Raw genomic sequence first — 18,836 nt, 5'->3', positions numbered from 1 at the left:
TGAAAAAATTGGAGCAATCATGTGCAAATTAGGTTTCTATAGAGGCTTGATTTGTAAATCTATCTTAATGGTCCCGCCTGAATAACAAGAGGAATTTGAGAGAGACTATTTCACATATTTAAACCACTGCAGGACAAATCAAGTCCCTATATAAACCTAATTTGCACATAATTGCTCCAAATTCTTCCAGAACCATAGAAACAGGTGTTCCAAGGAGTTAAACTATACTCAATTGTATTTTAAAGGTCAGCCATTATTTTAAGTAAAATTAGGTGGGAATGTGTACATTACACATTGGAGACCAACTGGTGCCCTTAGATTCATAGCCTGATACATATAATCCTTTGAGATGAAGATAGCAACTCTTAATAACACACTGCAAGAACTTTAACATTATGGTTTACTCCTTCTGTTTTTGTCTTTAAGATAATAACTTAATTGTATTTACTTGTGACTTGTGCAGTGAAATGAGTGAAGTCATTGCAATGTTATTGAATATGACCATTTATGGCACTGGAATGCACCACTGGGGGGATATTTACACGCTCAAAATGCAATGTGAGTGTCTAGATTTATTCCCAACATGACACTAACAAAGCATACATGCATCATGTACTTCATTATTTCATAATATGCACAACAAAGTTCTTAATTGTACAATGTATTTGTCTTTGTTTGCAATCCAGTGGTGTATCATCGTCTGACCTGTGACCTTACTTCCCGCTGTTCTAGGAGGGAGCTTGGCTAAGCCAAAACACAACTAGTGTGGAAAACATTTTGACCAAAATGTAAAATACACCAGATAATTCTGTAGAGAAACCTTTACAACACCATCTCACTTAAATAGACACCAGATAATTCACATAGGACACAAACCCGTCCTTTGTGACCAATGTGGGGAAAGCTTCTCAGAGAGCTTAATACAAAAAACAAATCTGTGTGGACAGGTATTTAGTCAGTCACGTCATTTAAAACGGCACACAGGACTTTGTTCTAAATCTAATCTACAGGTGAAATTACAGTGAAACAAAGAATAACATAGAGACTAAAAGGAATATTGAGATATGTTTATTTGTATCTGCAGTAAAACATTGGTGGGACATGTTCCACAAAAACAATACAGTTTATCAACAGGATAAAAAATAATAAAAACATAGCAATGTGAGAAGTAATGAAGCAGAAATTAATAATATGTGACCAGATGAACACCAATAATAGTTTTGGATAAATCAATGTGACTACGCCACTCTCTTTACAGGGAGAGACTTTTGATTTTGTAACTCTTTCTTCATTGGGCTATACATGGGGCATTGCAATAATGTGTTTTTGATTATATGCTAGAAATGCTTCTGTCTAAAACCAATAAACAAATGTTTAAAAAATTGAAAAAATGACAAACAAAAACATCTTCTCTTCTCTAGGGAACAGGGTCCCTGGCACAAAATATTTTTTTAAGATAGGGGTCCGCAGGGGTCATTGACATGAAAAGGTTTGAGAATCACTGCTCTAGGGAACACATGTGACTGTCAATGACCACAACACAATCATACAGATTCTATATAACTGAGTAATATCCTCCCGTAAAGACGCTAAATGATCAACATCATCATCATGTCTAACTGCATTGTTCGACAGTTACATTGACCTTCCCAGGTAACATCTTCAGAGGGACAATATTATCACCGGTGCTAATGTATGGAAAGAGTGTATCAGTGAAAGTGTGTGTGAAGGTGTGTATATGTGTGTTAGTATCAGGATCAGAGAATGACAGCTTTCCTTCATTCCAGTCCAGCTGGACTCTGATCCTCTGAAGATTCTGCTTCAATGAGAGAACAGTGTTTGACCCTGATGGGGAGTGTGCTGCGTATTGAGCTTCATCTAACCATATTAAGAAGTGTTGACCCCCTACCATTCCCTTCCTCTGGTAAGACTCTGCTAACACACCCACTTCCCAGTTTGCATTGTCTCCAACCTCAACATCCCAGCTGTGAGTCCCTGAGTTAAAGCCCTCAGAACCTAGGACATGGCCATAGCAGTCAAACCTCTCTGGGTTGTCAGGAAGCTGTCGTTCCTCTCCACCGCTCACACTGGTCAGATCATCAGACAGGGTATAGTCTGGATGGGCAGTGTTGGGGTCCAGAATGACAGGATTGTAGGAGACAATGTCCTTCATCTTGTTCCAGACTCTGAGGGTCAGGTTGCTCAGGTGTTTGGTCACATCTATCAGTGATCCAGAGACCAGCTGTTGGTTCTGCAGTGTGAACTGGACTCTTTCCATTGTGGTCTTGTAGTTCTGCAGGAATGAGACGTGTTCAGCTCTCAGCTCCTCCTCTATGGCTCTGATGTTGTTTGAAAGGGTTAATATGTCTCTGTTCAGGACCTTTATCTTCTTTTTCATCATCTGACTCTTCTGTTGCTCTTCATCCCTCAGTGCAGTGATGCTGGCATCCTCTTCCTCTTGTAGAAACTGATGAAACTTCTTAAATTGTTCCTTAATCTGCCTCTCTGTGTGCCTGGCCTGGACCTTAATGTGTTTTGTTGTTTGGTTAGTGTTCTTTTTAACTTCATTTAAGACCTCCAGTTTCTCCTGTAAAGTCTTCAGTGATTTCTGGACTTCCTCCTCGTGATCCAGAGCAGCTTCATCGGTGGGTCTGAAACTGTGGTTGGTGTGTTTTTTAGAATCTCGACACACAAGACACACTGGCTGTTGACATTCCAGACAGAACAGTTTGAGTTTCTCGGCATGCAGACTGCAGAGATCCTCAGACGCTGATGAAGTTCTCTTACGTTTTGAAGCTCTCCGTCTCTCCTGTATGAAGGCCTCACACAGGTTCTTCAGAGCCAGGTTACGGGGTGGATGACCTGTTGAATGTATTTCCTTACAAACTGGACATTGCTTTATGGTCTTCTGTCTCCACCATCCCTGCAGACAAGCATTACAGAAGCTGTGGCTACATGACAGTATAACAGGATCTTTAAAGATGTCACGACACACAGGACAGGAGAAATCCTCTTCTGGAAGAGACAACGTGGAAGCCATTTAGTCTCTGAGTCAATACAGTAAATCAGTCAGTGGTGGTACTGTAACACTTCCTCATCTAGAATGTTCCCTGAAGTTTACTTTCACTGTGAATCGTGATTCGTGGTTGTTGTTAAAGTCCATTCAGCTGACAGAGTCAGCAGCAGGTTCCAGTGGTCTGGGTCAGTATTCCCTCCTGTAGCTGTGGAAAGACAGTATGTCCTCTTCACTGGAAGTTGTGTTTGATCTGAAGGTCAATCTTATCGTCTCAGATGAGTCTGGCAGGGGGCGGAGCTTTGACACACCTCCACAGACCTGTTGCAAAGACATACATTATGTAAAACGTCCTGTTGTTTTTACGCTTTGACGAACCTTGACTTAAAATGATCGGATTCTGTCTGTGACAGTTATTTTACATAAAGTGTTGTTTAGGTTCAGGCACACTGAAGAACATAACTGTGAAAAAGTATCTAGTGGTTCAATATGACTTGTGTCAAAACTTGGTAGGCATCAGCATATGATTTATAGTCTCATCAGCTTTTTATTCCAATTGAATATATGATTGTAACTACTTGTAACAGAGCATATTTGTGCAATTGCTACTTTAACTTCAGTAAAAACTAAATGTCTTTGATCATTGAACAAACTACAGTGTAGGTAGAATGAGGGAATATATGCCACTTCAATTAACACAGTTACAATAACTGACATTTGAATGGGTTTGTTACTAATTCAATTACTTATGTGAAAATTACAAATTCAGAAGATTATATGGTTTATTGTCATCTTGTGATATTCTCTTACCTGTAACTTAGGATCCTACTCCAATGTTTTCTCAGAAGGTCCCTGTGAAGAAGAGTGCAGCCTGAAAGTTGAACTGAAATAATAACAGTTGCTTGTCTCTGTGTGTCTCTGTGTTCTGTGGTCTGTCTGACTCTGAGCAGTGAGCACTGACTGAGCAGGACAGTGTGTGTTGTGTTGATGTAGGAGTATAAGTAGTAGCACCTTCCTTTTGTCTTGAAGTGGAGAAACACCTCCTCCCACCTCCTCTCAACTCTCCTCCAATTAACTGCAGTCAGGAACATTTCAATGTGAAAGGCTCACAACAAAAGCCACCTTGATGATGATGGGCCATCATCAGAGAAACATTTACATAGACACAAGTTTCAATGTCATTCATTCACTTCATTAACATGTTGATTGTGTTTCTTTGCTAAAGAAAGCAAACCCAACCCAGAGTTGTCAGTATTCATTATTTATAAAGTTCTTAGCTGTGCAATACAATTGTCATGTTAGATTATAAAAATGTTAGCGAGTGGTATGTGAATCTAATACATTTTTATTATAAAAGACATTACCTTTTTGAAAACGTGCAGAATGCTTTTGAAACAGTAGCATATTAATTGCAAGTCATTTTCTTACATTCCAAATTCATAATTGAATCATTTTACAATCGATAGCTACTCACTTGTAGTCATTTTAACAGTAGTAGCCTAACTGTATTGATATAATTGTGTAATACTTTGCATAGTCAAGTCAAAATACAAGACAAAGTTATTTTTTTTCTGAAAAACAAATAAAACATAAACATGCAATGTTTGTTGAGATGACACATGAGATGCACCAAACACATTTATTTACATTCCCTTCGATATCCAGTGCAACATGTTGTGCAGCTATTATACTTCTGCATACTATATTGTCACCTGAGGTACACAGGTATATATGTTCATGTTTATATATTCAAGTCATCAAGACATACAACATATCATAAATACTAGGAGCAGTAAAAGTATATTTACAGAAAAACAGTGGGGGTCAAGTATTTAGGCAAGCTAAAAGACTTGTCCAGGTCCAGTTGCAAATTTCAGACAGGCGCTCTTTCATGGTGGTTTTAAGGAGGGTAGGAAGCCACACTCTTTGATGGCTGTTGGTAGGACATTCCACATTTTGGTGGCATAATAGTAGGACGAATTCATCCCCATGTTTGAGTACACCAGAGGCGCTCCCTCTGGTGTACTCTTTCCTCTATCCTGAGCCATCCCACTCTAGCATATAATGAGAAGGGGTTAGGTGAGTCCTATGTGTGGGTTTAGAAGTAACCTGATCAGTTAGTTGATAGGTCTGAAGTTGTGTTTTTAATGCCTTTTAGGTGCTAGAGTACCATGAGGTGCATGCAGAGCAAAAATGACATTGGATGAGTGCTCCAGCTAGTGTCCTCAGAGCATTCCTACTGACCAACGAGGAGACCCTGCCCAAACATCTTGTACTTTGGTTGACTTTCTTGATCTGTTACCATTTTTCACTGTAGTGTTCTCTAAAATGCAACCCAGGTAGGTAATTAAACGTTTTTTTTTCAACCTGCACTTTGTCCTTATCTGAGACAAGGAGTGCCGAGTCACCCGCAAACAAGTACAATTTGCCATATTACACTGGTTGCCTACTTGTCTATGATCCACATGTCATGTAAACAGTGTGTCTATAAGCTACGTCTGGACTGGTTACGTCTTGAGAATGAGATTCTCAATGAGATCACCTGTATAAATAAATTATACATTAATAAAAAGGAAAATACAAATAGGGTATATCAGTGGTTCTCATTGTGAGGTTTTAGGACAATCCTCACCATCCATTCACATAATTAAATATAACTGGATAATGTACAAGAATTGCTATTTGAACAGAATTTCACTTTTAACTCCTTACCAACATTAAATAGTTATCAAAGGAATTCTGGACATACCGAATCATGCCTAATAAAAATGGTTCTCAGATTTGGGTTGCAGAAATGTAAATGTAAATCAAACTGAGGGTCCTTGGAATGAGAGAGTACTTGTAAATTACAGCACATCATCTTCATAAATAATACACCAGCACTTGTCTTTGCATGTGTATAATGTACCCTGTTCATATTTTGGATTAAGTGTATTGTCAAACAACTTGAGGCTCTATTCTGATTCTGAGTAATACATGCTACAGTGTTCAGTAACATAGGTCATTCAAGCTGTTAAATATAAAATGCATTTTCAGGTAGGTTGCCAATTTCAGTAAATCAATAGAGTTTACCCATGTATAAGGTTACATTGTATGGTGTTCCAGTTCTGTGTTTGCTCACCAAAATCATGACAATCACTTCCAATTACACATATTTAAATATGTGACGCAATAAATACTATTTACGCAGGGGTTTGTTTAAAAACCTAGCAGCCATTCGTTTTGATTTGTGTGGAAAGGTATTTAGTCTGTCACTACATATTACGTGCTATGGTTTATAAGGAGTATGCTACTGTGTGTGGTAATTACAGTCAATCACATGAAAAACAAGGCAATAACAAATCTTGTAATGCAAATACTGCAACAGTCAAAAAACAACTCTTGACTTTGAATATTAATAATATAAAACCAAGAAAAAAGTCTAGCACTTCACATCGCATACTATAAACACAGTATAAAGAACAGTTGTTCCATCACCAAAGCTGATTCTACCTGGTTCTAAGGTTCTGAAAAAAAATGAGCAATCATGTGCAAATTAGGCTTCTATAGGGGCTTGATTTGTCAATCTATCTTAATGGTTCGGTCTGAATAACAAGAGGAATTTGAGAGAGACTATTTCACATATTTAAATCACTGCAGGACAAATCAAGTCCCTATAGAAACCTAATTAGCACATAATTGCTCCAAATTCTTCCAGAACCATAGAACCAGGTGTTCCAAGGAGTTAAACTATACTCAATTGTATTTTAAAGGTCAGCTATTATTTTAAGTAAAATTAGGTGGGAATGTGTACATTGCTCATCGGAGACCAACTGGTGCACTTAGATTCATAGTAGCCTGATACGTATAATCCTTTGAAATGAAGATAGCAACTCTTAATAACACACTGCAAGACCTTTAACATTATGGTTTACTCCTTCTGTTTTTGTCTTGAAGATAATAACTTAATTGTATTTACTTGTGACAATTGTGCAGTGAAATGAGTGAAGTCATTGCAATGTTATTGAATATGACCATTTATGGCACTGGAATGCACCACTGGGGGGATATTTACACGCTCAAAATGCAATGTGAGTGTCTACATTTATTCCCAACTAACTCACTAACAAAGCATGCATGCATCATGTACTTAATTATTTCATAATATGCACAACAAGTTCTTAATTGTACAATGTATTTGTCTTTGTTTGCAATCCAGTGGTGTATCATCATCTGACCTGTGACCCTACTTCCCGCTGTTCTAGGAGGGAGCTTGGCTAAGCCAAAACACAACTAGTGTGGAAAACATTTTCCCCAAAATGTAAAATACACCAGATAATTCTGTAGAGATACTGTAGAGAAACCTTTACAACACCATCTCACTTAAATAGACACCAGAGAATTCACATAGGACACAAACCTGTCCTTTGTGACCAGAGAGCTTCTCAGAGAGCTTAATAAATCACAGGATAATTAATACAGGGGTGAAACCTTTTAATTGTGATCTTTGTGGACAGGTATTTAGTCAGTCACGTCATTTAAAATGGCACACAGGACTTTGTTCTAAATCTAATCTACATGTGAAATTACAGTGAAACAAAGAATAAGAGACTAAAAGGAATATTGAGACTTGTTTATTTGTATCTGCAGTAAAACGTTGGTGGGACATGTTCCACAAAACAATACAGTTTATCAACAGGATAAAAAAATAATAAAAACACAGCAATGTGAGAAGTAATGAAGCAGAAATTAATAATATATGTGACCAGACTTTTGATTTTGTAACTCTTTCTTCATTGGGCTATACATGGGGCATTGCAATAATATGTGTTTTTGATTTATATGCTAGAAATGTTTAAAAAAGGGAAAAAATGACAAACAAAAACATCTTCTCTTCTCTAGGGAACAGGGTCCCCGGCACAATTTTTTTTTTTTAAAGATAGGGGTCCGCAGGGGTCCTTGACATGAAAAGGTTTGAGAATCACTGCTTTAGGGAACACATGTGACTGCCAATGACCACAACACAATCATACAGATTCTATATAACTGAGTAATATCCTCCCTTAAAGACTCTAAATGATCAACATCATCATCATGTCTAACTGCATTGTTCCACAGTTACATTGACCTTCCCAGGTAACATCTTCAGAGGGACAGTATTATGACCGGTGCTAATGTATGGAAAGAGTGTATCAGTGAAAGTGTGTGTGAAGGTGTGTATGTGTGTGTTAGTATCAGGATCAGAGAATGACAGCTTTCCTTCATTCCAGTCCAGCTGGACTCTGATCCTCTGAGGATTCTGCTTCAATGAGAGAACAGTGTCTGGCCCTGATGGGGAGTGTGCTGCGTATTGAGCTTCATCTAACCATATTAAGAAGTGTTGACCCCCTACCATTCCCTTCCTCTGGTAAGACTCTGCTAACACACCCACTTCCCAGTTTGCATTGTCTCCAACCTCAACATCCCAGCTGTGAGTCCCTGAGTTAAATCCCTCAGAACCTAGGACATGGCCATAGCAGTCAAACCTCTCTGGGTTGTCAGGAAGCTGTCGTTCCTCTCCACCGCTCACACTGGTCAGATCATCAGACAGGGTATAGTCTGGATGGGCAGTGTTGGGGTCCAGAATGACAGGATTGTAGGAGACAATGTCCTTCATCTTGTTCCAGACTCTGAAGGTCAGGTTGCTCAGGTGTTTGGTCACGTCTATCAGTGATCCAGAGAACAGCTGTTGGTCCTGCAGTGTGAACTGGACTCTTTCCATTGTGGTCTTGTAGTTCTTCAGGAATGAGACGTGTTCAGCTCTCAGCTCCTCCTCTATGGCTCTGATGTTGTTTGAAAGGGTTAATATGTCTCTGTTCAGGACCGTAATCTTCTTTTTCATCATCTGACTCTTCTGTTGCTCTTCATCCCTCAGTGCAGTGATGCTGGCCTCCTCTTCCTCTTGTAGAAACTGAAGAAACGTCTTAAACTGTTCCTTAATCTGCCTCTCTGTGTCCCGGGCCTGGACCTTAATGTGTTTTGCTGTTTGGTTAGTGTTCTTTTTAACTTAATTTAAGACCTCCAGTTTCTCCTGTAAAGTCTTCAGTGATTTCTGGACTTCCTCCTCGTGATCCAGAGCAGCTTCATCGGTGGGTCTGAAACTGTGGTTGGTGTGTTTTTTAGAATCTCGACACACAAGACACACTGGCTGTTGACATTCCAGACAGAACAGTTTGAGTTTCTCTGCATGCAGACTGCAGAGATCCTCAGACGCTGATGAAGTTCTCTTACGTTTTGAAGCTCTCCGTCTCTCCTGTATGAAGGCCTCACACAGGTTCTTCAGAGCCAGGTTACGGGGTGGATGACCTGTTGAATGTATTTCCTTACAAACTGGACATTGCTTTATTGTCTTCTGTCTCCACCATTCCTGCAGACAAGCATTACAGAAGCTGTGGCTACATGACAGTATAACAGGATCTTTAAAGATGTCACGACACACAGGACAGGAGAAATCCTCTTCTGGAAGAGACAACGTGGAAGCCATTTAGTCTCTGAGTCAATACAGTAAATCAGTCAGTGGTGGTACTGTAAAACTTCCTCCTCTAGAATGGTCCTTGAAGTTTACTTTCACTGTGAATCGTGGTTGTTGTTAAAGTCCATTCAGCTGTCAGCAGCAGGTTCCAGTGGTCTGGGTCAGTATTCCCTCCTGTAGCTGTGGAAGTATGTCCTCCTCACTGGAAGTTGTGTTTGATCTGAAGGTCAATCTTATCGTCTCAGATGAGTCTGGCAGGGGGCGGAGCTTTGACACACCTCCACAGACCTGTTGCAAAGACATACATTATGTAAAACTTCCTGTTGATTTTACTCTTTGACAAACCTTGACTTAAAATGTTCAGATTCTGTCTGTGACAGTTATTTTACATAAAGTGTTGTTTAGGTTCAGGCACACTGAAGAACATAACTATTGAAAAAGTAACTAGTACAATATGACTTGTGTCAAAACTTGGTAGGCATCAGAAACATATAATTTATAGTCTAATCAGCTTTTTATTCCAATTGAATATATGATTTGAATTACTTGTAACAGAGCATGTTTGTGCAATTGCAACTTTAACTTCAGTAAAAACTAAATGTATTTGATCACTGAACAAACTACAGGGTAGGTATACTGAGTGAAATATATGCCACTTCAATAACACAGTTACAATAACTGACATTTGAATGGGCTTGTTCAATTACTTATGTGAAAATTGCCAACAAACTCAGAAGAGGTTTATTGTCATCTTATGATATCCTCTTACCTGTAACTTAGGATCCTACTCCAATGTTTCCTCAGAAGGTCCCTGTGAAGAAGAGTGCAGCCGGAAAGTTGAACTGAAATAATAACAGTTGCTTGTCTCTGTGTGTCTCTGTGTTCTGTGGTCTGACTCTGAGCAGTGAGCACTGACTGAGCATGACAGTGTGTGTTGTGTTGATGTAGTATAAGTAGTAGCACCTCCCTTTTGTCTTGAAGTGGAGAAACACCTCCTCCCACCTCCTCTCAGCTCTCCTCCAATTAACTGCAGTCAGGAACATTTCGATGTGAAAGGCTCACAACAAAAGCCACCTTGATGATGATGATGGGCCATCATCAGAGAAACATTTACATAGACACAAGTTTCAATGTCATTCATTCACTTCATTAACATGTTGATTGTTTTTCTTTGCTAAAGAAAGCAAACCCAACCCAGAGTTGTCAGTATTCATTATTTATAAAGTTCTTAGCAGTTTAATACAATTGTCATGTTAGATTATAAAAATGTTAGCGAGTGGTATGTGAATCTAATACATTTTTATTATAAAAGACATTACCTTTTTGAAAACGTGCAGAATGCTTTTGAAACAGTAGCATATTAATTGCAAGTCATTTTCTTACATTCCAAATTCATAATTGAACCATTTTACAATCAATAGCTACTCACTTGTAGTCATTTTAACAGTAGTAGCCTAACTGTATTGATATTATTGTGTCATACTTTGCATAGTCAAGTCAAAATACAAGACAAAGTTTTTTTTTTCTGAAAAACAAACAAAACATAAACATGCAATGTTTGTTGAGATGACACATGAGATGCATCAAACACATTTATTTACATTCCCTTCGATATCCAGTGCAACATGTTGTGCAGCTATTATACTTCTGCATACTATATTGTCACCTGAGGTACACAGGTATATATGTTCATGTTTATATATTCAAATCATCAAGCCATACAACATATCATAAATACTAGGAGCAGTAAAAGTATATTTACAGAAAAACAGTGGGGGTCAAGTATTTAGGCAAGCTAAAAGACTTGTCCAGGTCCAGTTGCAAATTTCAGACAGGTGCTCTTTCATGGTGGTTTTAAAGAGGGTATGAAGCCACACTCTTTGATGGCTGTTGGTAGGACATTCCACATTTTGGTGGCATAATAGTAGGACGAATTCATCCCCATGTTTGTGCCGAATCTGGGGGTAATTAGATCCGTGGAGCTCCCTCTGGTGTACTCTTTCCTCTATCCTGAGCCATCCCACTCTAGCATATAATGAGCAGGGGTTAGGTGAGTCCTATGTGTGGGTTTAGAAGTAACCTGATCAGTTAGTTGATAGGTCTGAAGTTGTGTTTTTAATGCCTTTTAGGTGCTAGAGTACCATGAGGTGCATGCAGAGCAAAAATGACATTGGATGAGTGCTCCAGCTAGTGTCCTCAGAGCATTCCTACTGACCAACGAGGAGACCCTGCCCAAACATCTTGTACTTTGGTTGACTTTCTTGATCTGTTACCATTTTTCACTGTAGTGTTCTCTAAAATGCAACCCAGGTAGGTAATTAAACGTTTTTTTTTCAACCTGCACTTTGTCCTTATCTGAGACAAGGAGTGCCGAGTCACCCGCAAACAAGTACAATTTGCCATATTACACTGGTTGCCTACTTGTCCATCCACATGTCATGTAAACAGTGTGTCTATAAGCTACGTCTGGACTGGTTACGTCTTGAGAATGAGATTCTCAATGAGATCACCTGTATAAATACATTATACATTAATAAAAAGGAAAATACAAATAGGGTATATCAGTGGTTCTCATTGTGAGGTTTTAGGACAATCCTCACCATCCATTCACATAATTAAATATAACTGGATAATGTACAAGAATTGCTATTTGAACAGAATTTCACTTTTAACTCCTTACCAACATTAAATAGTTATCAAAGGAATTCTGGACATACCGAATCATGCCTAATAAAAATGGTTCTCAGATTAGGGTTGCAGAGATGTAAATGTAAATCAAACTGAGGGTCCTTGGAATGAGAGAGTACTTGTAAATTACAGCACATCATCTTCATAAATAATACACCAGCACTTGTCTTTGCATGTGTATAATGTACCCTGTTCATATTTTGGATTAAGTGTATTGTCAAACAACTTGAGGCTCTATTCTGATTCTGAGTAATACATGCTACAGTGTTCAGTAACATAGGTCATTCAAGCTGTTAAATATAAAATGCATTTTCAGGTAGGTTGCCAATTTCAGTAAATCAATAGAGTTTACCCATGTATAAGGTTACATTGTATGGTGTTCCAGTTCTGTGTTTGCTCACCAAAATCATGACAATCACTTCCAATTACACATATTTAAATATGTGATGCAATAAATACTATTTACGCAGGGGTTTGTTTAAAAACCTAGCAGCCATTCATTTTGATTTGTGTGGAAAGGTATTTAGTCTGTCACTACATATTACGTGCTATGGTTTATAAGGAGTATGCTACTGTGTGTGGTAATTACAGTCAATCACATGAAAAACAAGGCAATCAAAAAACAACTCTTGACTTTGAATATTAATAATATAAAACCAAGAAAAAAGTCTAGCACTTCACATCGCATACTATAAACACAGTATAAAGAACAGTTGTTCCATCACCAAAGCTGATTCTGCCTGGTTCTATGGTTCTGGAAAATTTGGAGCAATCATGTGCAAATTAGGTTTCTATAGGGGCTTGATTTGTAAATCTATCTTAATGGTTCTGCCTGAATAACAAGAAGAATTTGAGAGAGACTATTTCACATATTTAAACCACTGCAGGACAAATCAAGTCCCTATAGAAACCTAATTTGCACATAATTGCTCCAAATTCTTCCAGAACCATAGAACCAGGTGTTCCAAGGAGTTAAACTATACTCAATTGTATTTTAAAGGTCAGCCATTATTTTAAGGAAAATTAGGTGGGAATGTGTACATTACACATTGGAGACCAACTGGTGCCCTTAGATTCATAGTAGCCTGATACATATAATCCTTTGAGATGAAGATAGCAACTCTTAATAACACACTGCAAGAACTTTAACATTATGGTTTACTCCTTCTGTTTTTGTCTTTAAGATAATAACTTAATTGTATTTACTTGTGACTTGTGCAGTGAAATGAGTGAAGTCATTGCAATGTTATTGAATATGACCATTTATGGCACTGGAATGCACCACTGGGGGGATATTTACACGCTCAAAATGCAATGTGAGTGTCTAGATTTATTCCCAACTAACTCACTAACAAAGCATGCATGCATCATGTACTTAATTATTTCATAATATGCACAACAAGTTCTTAATTGTACAATTTATTTGTCTTTGTTTGCAATCCAGTGGTGTATCATCATCTGACCTGTGACCTTACTTCCCGCTGTTCTAGGAGGGAGCTTGGCTAAGCCAAAACACAACTAGTGTGGAAAACATATTCCCCAAAATGTAAAATACACCAGATAATTCCGTAGAGATACTCTAGAGAAACCTTTACAACACAATCTCACTTAAATAGACACCAGAGAATTCACATAGGACACAAACCTGTCCTTTGTGACCAATGTGGGGAAAGCTTCTCAGAGAGCTTAATAAATCACAGGATAATTTATACAGGGGTGAAACCCTTTAATTGTGATCTGTGTGGACAGGTATTTAGTCAGTCAGTCAGTGGTGGTACTGTAAAACTTCCTCCTCTAGAATGGTCCTTGAAGTTTACTTTCACTGTGAATCGTGGTTGTTGTTAAAGTCCATTCAGCTGTCAGCAGCAGGTTCCAGTGGTCTGGGTCAGTATTCCCTCCTGTAGCTGTGGAAGTATGTCCTCCTCACTGGAAGTTGTGTTTGATCTGAAGGTCAATCTTATCGTCTCAGATGAGTCTGGCAGGGGGCGGAGCTTTGACACACCTCCACAGACCTGTTGCAAAGACATACATTATGTAAAACTTCCTGTTGATTTTACTCTTTGACAAACCTTGACTTAAAATGTTCAGATTCTGTCTGTGACAGTTATTTTACATAAAGTGTTGTTTAGGTTCAGGCACACTGAAGAACATAACTATTGAAAAAGTAACTAGTACAATATGACTTGTGTCAAAACTTGGTAGGCATCAGAAACATATAATTTATAGTCTAATCAGCTTTTTATTCCAATTGAATATATGATTTGAATTACTTGTAACAGAGCATGTTTGTGCAATTGCAACTTTAACTTCAGTAAAAACTAAATGTATTTGATCACTGAACAAACTACAGGGTAGGTATACTGAGTGAAATATATGCCACTTCAATAACACAGTTACAATAACTGACATTTGAATGGGCTTGTTCAATTACTTATGTGAAAATTGCCAACAAACTCAGAAGAGGTTTATTGTCATCTTATGATATCCTCTTACCTGTAACTTAGGATCCTACTCCAATGTTTCCTCAGAAGGTCCCTGTGAAGAAGAGTGCAGCCGGAAAGTTGAACTGAAATAATAACAGTTGCTTGTCTCTGTGTGTCTCTGTGTTCTGTGGTCTGACTCTGAGCAGTGAGCACTGACTGAGCATGACAGTGTGTGTTGTGTTGATGTAGTATAAGTAGTAGCACCTCCCTTTTGTCTTGAAGTGGAGAAACACCTCCTCCCACCTCCTCTCAGCTCTCCTCCAATTAACTGCAGTCAGGAACATTTCGATGTGAAAGGCTCACAACAAAAGCCACCTTGATGATGATGATGGGCCATCATCAGAGAAACATTTACATAGACACAAGTTTCAATGTCATTCATTCACTTCATTAACATGTTGATTGTTTTTCTTTGCTAAAGAAAGCAAACCCAACCCAGAGTTGTCAGTATTCATTATTTATAAAGTTCTTAGCAGTTTAATACAATTGTCATGTTAGATTATAAAAATGTTAGCGAGTGGTATGTGAATCTAATACATTTTTATTATAAAAGACATTACCTTTTTGAAAACGTGCAGAATGCTTTTGAAACAGTAGCATATTAATTGCAAGTCATTTTCTTACATTCCAAATTCATAATTGAACCATTTTACAATCAATAGCTACTCACTTGTAGTCATTTTAACAGTAGTAGCCTAACTGTATTGATATTATTGTGTCATACTTTGCATAGTCAAGTCAAAATACAAGACAAAGTTTTTTTTTCTGAAAAACAAACAAAACATAAACATGCAATGTTTGTTGAGATGACACATGAGATGCACCAAACACATTTATTTACATTCCCTTCGATATCCAGTGCAACATGTTGTGCAGCTATTATACTTCTGCATACTATATTGTCACCTGAGGTACACAGGTATATATGTTTGTGAACAGGGCCGAAATTGTATCACATTTGACTTGCAATTTGTTTGTACTATTGCACTCTTCTCCTTTAATAAATAATCCAGAATAAAACTCACAACAATAAAATATAAATGCACAATAAAGTGCTGGGTGCGTAATTACTGTGAGTCCTATCTGAACTAATTGTTTGTCGACTACGCCACTTTTGTTATAGAGGGAAGTCCCCTTTGAATACACTTTAACTTCTTCTTCAGGCTTTCACAGGTTCGAGGTTAACTGGTAAGTTTCAATACTTTTGGTTTTGAGAATACAACACTGGCATGAGAATATCCCTTTAAGAAACTGGACACGAATACAGTGTATCAAAAAAAGGTAAGTCATATTTATTGGGTCCCTAATACATTGGCTTCTGTGCCTTAAAAACAATCAAATAAACACTATACTAATAAAACCTATATAAACATACAAAACACAAATAATCTACACAACAACTATAAAATAAATTATAAAGTTGTGCAAATTACGCGGGGCTTAATCACAAGGGTTCCTTAGCATGGGGGGTTTCTGTGCAACAAATACTTTTCAAGTAAAGTGCGGTGCCAATAAAGTGCTTCAAGATACTCAACACGGTTTGTTCAGGGGTAATGCTGCATGTCCATATATGGGGGTAAGATGGGAAAGGGTTTGAGGCCAGTCGTCTTCGTCTTCTCTCTTCTTTCTCTCCGCCTGCAATTATAGAGATCTAGACCAGTTCACTGTGCATTTACACGATACATTTGCGTTGTCTCAGGCAGTGGTTATACAGGGATTCAACGTTGCTTGTTCGAATACTCACTCGCCAGCCAGGTTTTTACACCTGGCGCTGAGTTGGTTGCGTATGCAACGTTATCGCCACTTTCCAGTCTCAGCGCTCCTTATATGGTCTGGTCTCACTCGCCTCTTCCTCCCCTTCGGTTCGATCGCTTTCTCCTCTTGGTTTCTCCTTTGAATGTAGGCACACCTCGGCTTCCAAACTCCTAGGTGGCTGGTATGTCTACTTCATCTATGCACTCCTCTACTCCGTGTCTCGGCACAACCTTCCCCTCTGCTGTCCTTCTCCTCACTGACGCCTCTGTCACTTGGGTGCTCTGTTCTCTCTTTCAAACGGTCCCGCCTCCGCTTTTGTACCTGCCAAACCACACCTCCCTCTTCTTTCATTTGTCCGTGGTGACAGTCTGTCTGGGGACATTGGCCATGACCGTGGCCTTGGGCGTGACCGCGTGACTGCCGCTCTGCCACTCAATGTCTCTCAATACATGTGACCAGGGGATCATGGGGAAAACAATTATAAACAATACAGTGCGTAATAATAATTGGTACAAAAATAATAAGATGGTGGGGTTAAATGAGGCAATTATACACATTAAGCACCAATAAAAACAAATTACAAAAGTTTTAAGAACCCCTCATTTCACCCTTGTCACATTCCCCCCTACTTTTTCGTTGGCAGTCCCTGGCAACTGGTTCTAAACGTCATGCCCGTACCTCTCAGGTGGCTGTCCTTGGTTCGCTCTTCCAGAGCGCCGCGGACCTTCAGGTTCCCTAGGACCGGGGAAAAACCCTACATAAGGCGGCCATATTGGTCCCACCGGTTCGGCTACTGGGGCAGGTTCGGGGCTCTCCATCGGTGACCTGGGGGCTATACACACTTTTAATGCATTCCTATGGATCGTTCTATCTCGCCCTCCTTTTTCAGGTCGGATCCTGTATACTAGGCCCGCATCCCCCACCCTCTCCAATACCACAAAAGGTTCTGGGTCCCACCATGGGCCCAGTTTACCTTGTCCCTGTCGGTTCCGGTTTCGTACCCACACCCTCTCTCCAGGTAACAATGGTGGCATACCGGCTCGGCGGTCATAGACCTGTTTACGCTGTCCTGCTATATGCACCATTTTTTTCTCGGCTGTCCTATACGCTGTGGCCATTCGTTTCTGGTGATCTTGCACCCAATCTCCCACTCCCATTCGATTTTGTGACAACGGTACTCCTAATGCTACATCTACCGGACGCCTCAGGTGGCGACCAAACATTAAGTACGCAGGCGCATAACCTGTCGCACCATGTTCAGTATTGTTATAAGCGTGTACTAACTCAGGTAAGTGTTCATTCCATCTGCCTTGGCGATCAGTATCTAGAGAGCGCAACATGTTTAACAGTGTTTGATTAAACCTCTCCACCGGTGCCAACTCCACTACGGCCACTCCTACAGGTTGAACAGGGAACCTAGACAGGGCATCTGCGTTCGCATTGCTTTTCCCAGGTCGGTACTTTATATCATAGGTGAATGATGCTAGCTGGGCTGCCCAGCGCTGTTCCACCGCGCCTAGTCGAGCTGTTTGAAGATGCGCAACAGGATTGTTATCTGTATAAATCGTAAAATGAGCGCCAGTTAAGTAATCTTTAATTTTTTCGGTCACTGCCCATTTAAGTGCCAAGAGTTCTAATTTAAAGGAGCTATAATTTGCATCATTTTGTTCGGTAGGGTGTAGACTTCGGCTGGCGTAGGCGATTACTCGCTCCTGGCCATCTTGGACCTGTGCCAGAACGGCGCCGAGCCCGCGGCCACTCGCATCAGTATACACTACAAACGGTCGGTCATAATCTGCATAAGCCAGTATTGGAGCCTGCGTAAGGGCAGTTTTAAGAGCATCAAACGAGTTTTGGCATTCAGGGGACCACTCTATTTTACACTGATGGGACTTCACATCATTCGGGACTCCGATCAACAAACTATTTAACGGCCTAGCTATGGCAGCAAATGAGGACACGAAGCGGCGATAATAACCAGCCAGACCTAGAAAAGCGCGGACCTCGCGGACAGTCGAGGGTGGGGTCCAGTCTCTTACCGCAGCCAACTTTTCAGGGTCCGGGCGCACTCCCTCTTTGTCTACAACGTGGCCCAAGAACTTTACCTCCGGTTGGAGAAGCTTGCATTTATCGAGGCGCAGTTTCAATCCGTGTCTCCACAGCCGCTCGAAAACCTGGTCAAGGTGCTGCATGTGAGAGGAAAAGTCAGGTGAATATACAATAATGTCATCGAGGTACACTAACAATGACTCTGTCACCTGGCCACTCAAGCATCGCTGCATTAATCTTTGGAAGGTCGCGGGGGCGTTACATAAACCGAACGGCATACGTTGGAACTCGAACAGTCCTAAAGGGGTGGTAAACGCTGTCTTTTCTCGATCCCGAGGGTCCATACCCACCTGCCAAT

At 39.7% G+C, this 18,836-nt stretch overlaps 1 protein-coding gene and 1 pseudogene across 2 annotated transcripts; both read right to left on the bottom strand.

The window, feature by feature from the left end:
- Positions 1-1,615: 1,615 nt before the first annotated feature.
- LOC311048401 (nuclear factor 7, brain-like) lies at positions 1,616-3,040 on the bottom strand (the record flags this gene model as incomplete). The annotated part of the gene is made up of 1 exon (XM_084061658.1): positions 1,616-3,040. The coding sequence occupies one exon, from the start codon at positions 3,038-3,040 to the stop codon at positions 1,616-1,618; it is 1,425 nt and encodes a 474-aa protein (XP_083917784.1).
- Positions 3,041-8,090: 5,050 nt separating this feature from the next.
- On the bottom strand, positions 8,091-9,515 carry LOC311048400 (E3 ubiquitin-protein ligase TRIM39-like; annotated as a pseudogene). The gene has a single exon. The product of its transcript is annotated as an E3 ubiquitin-protein ligase TRIM39-like (transcript).
- Between the last annotated feature and the right edge of the window lie 9,321 nt (positions 9,516-18,836).

The sequence above is a fragment of the Gymnoscopelus microlampas genome (genome assembly GCF_963454915.1).
Source record: "Gymnoscopelus microlampas genome assembly, chromosome: 7".
In the NCBI taxonomy this organism is placed as follows: domain Eukaryota; kingdom Metazoa; phylum Chordata; class Actinopteri; order Myctophiformes; family Myctophidae; genus Gymnoscopelus; species Gymnoscopelus microlampas.
This window is presented reverse-complemented; position numbering and strand designations above follow the sequence as displayed.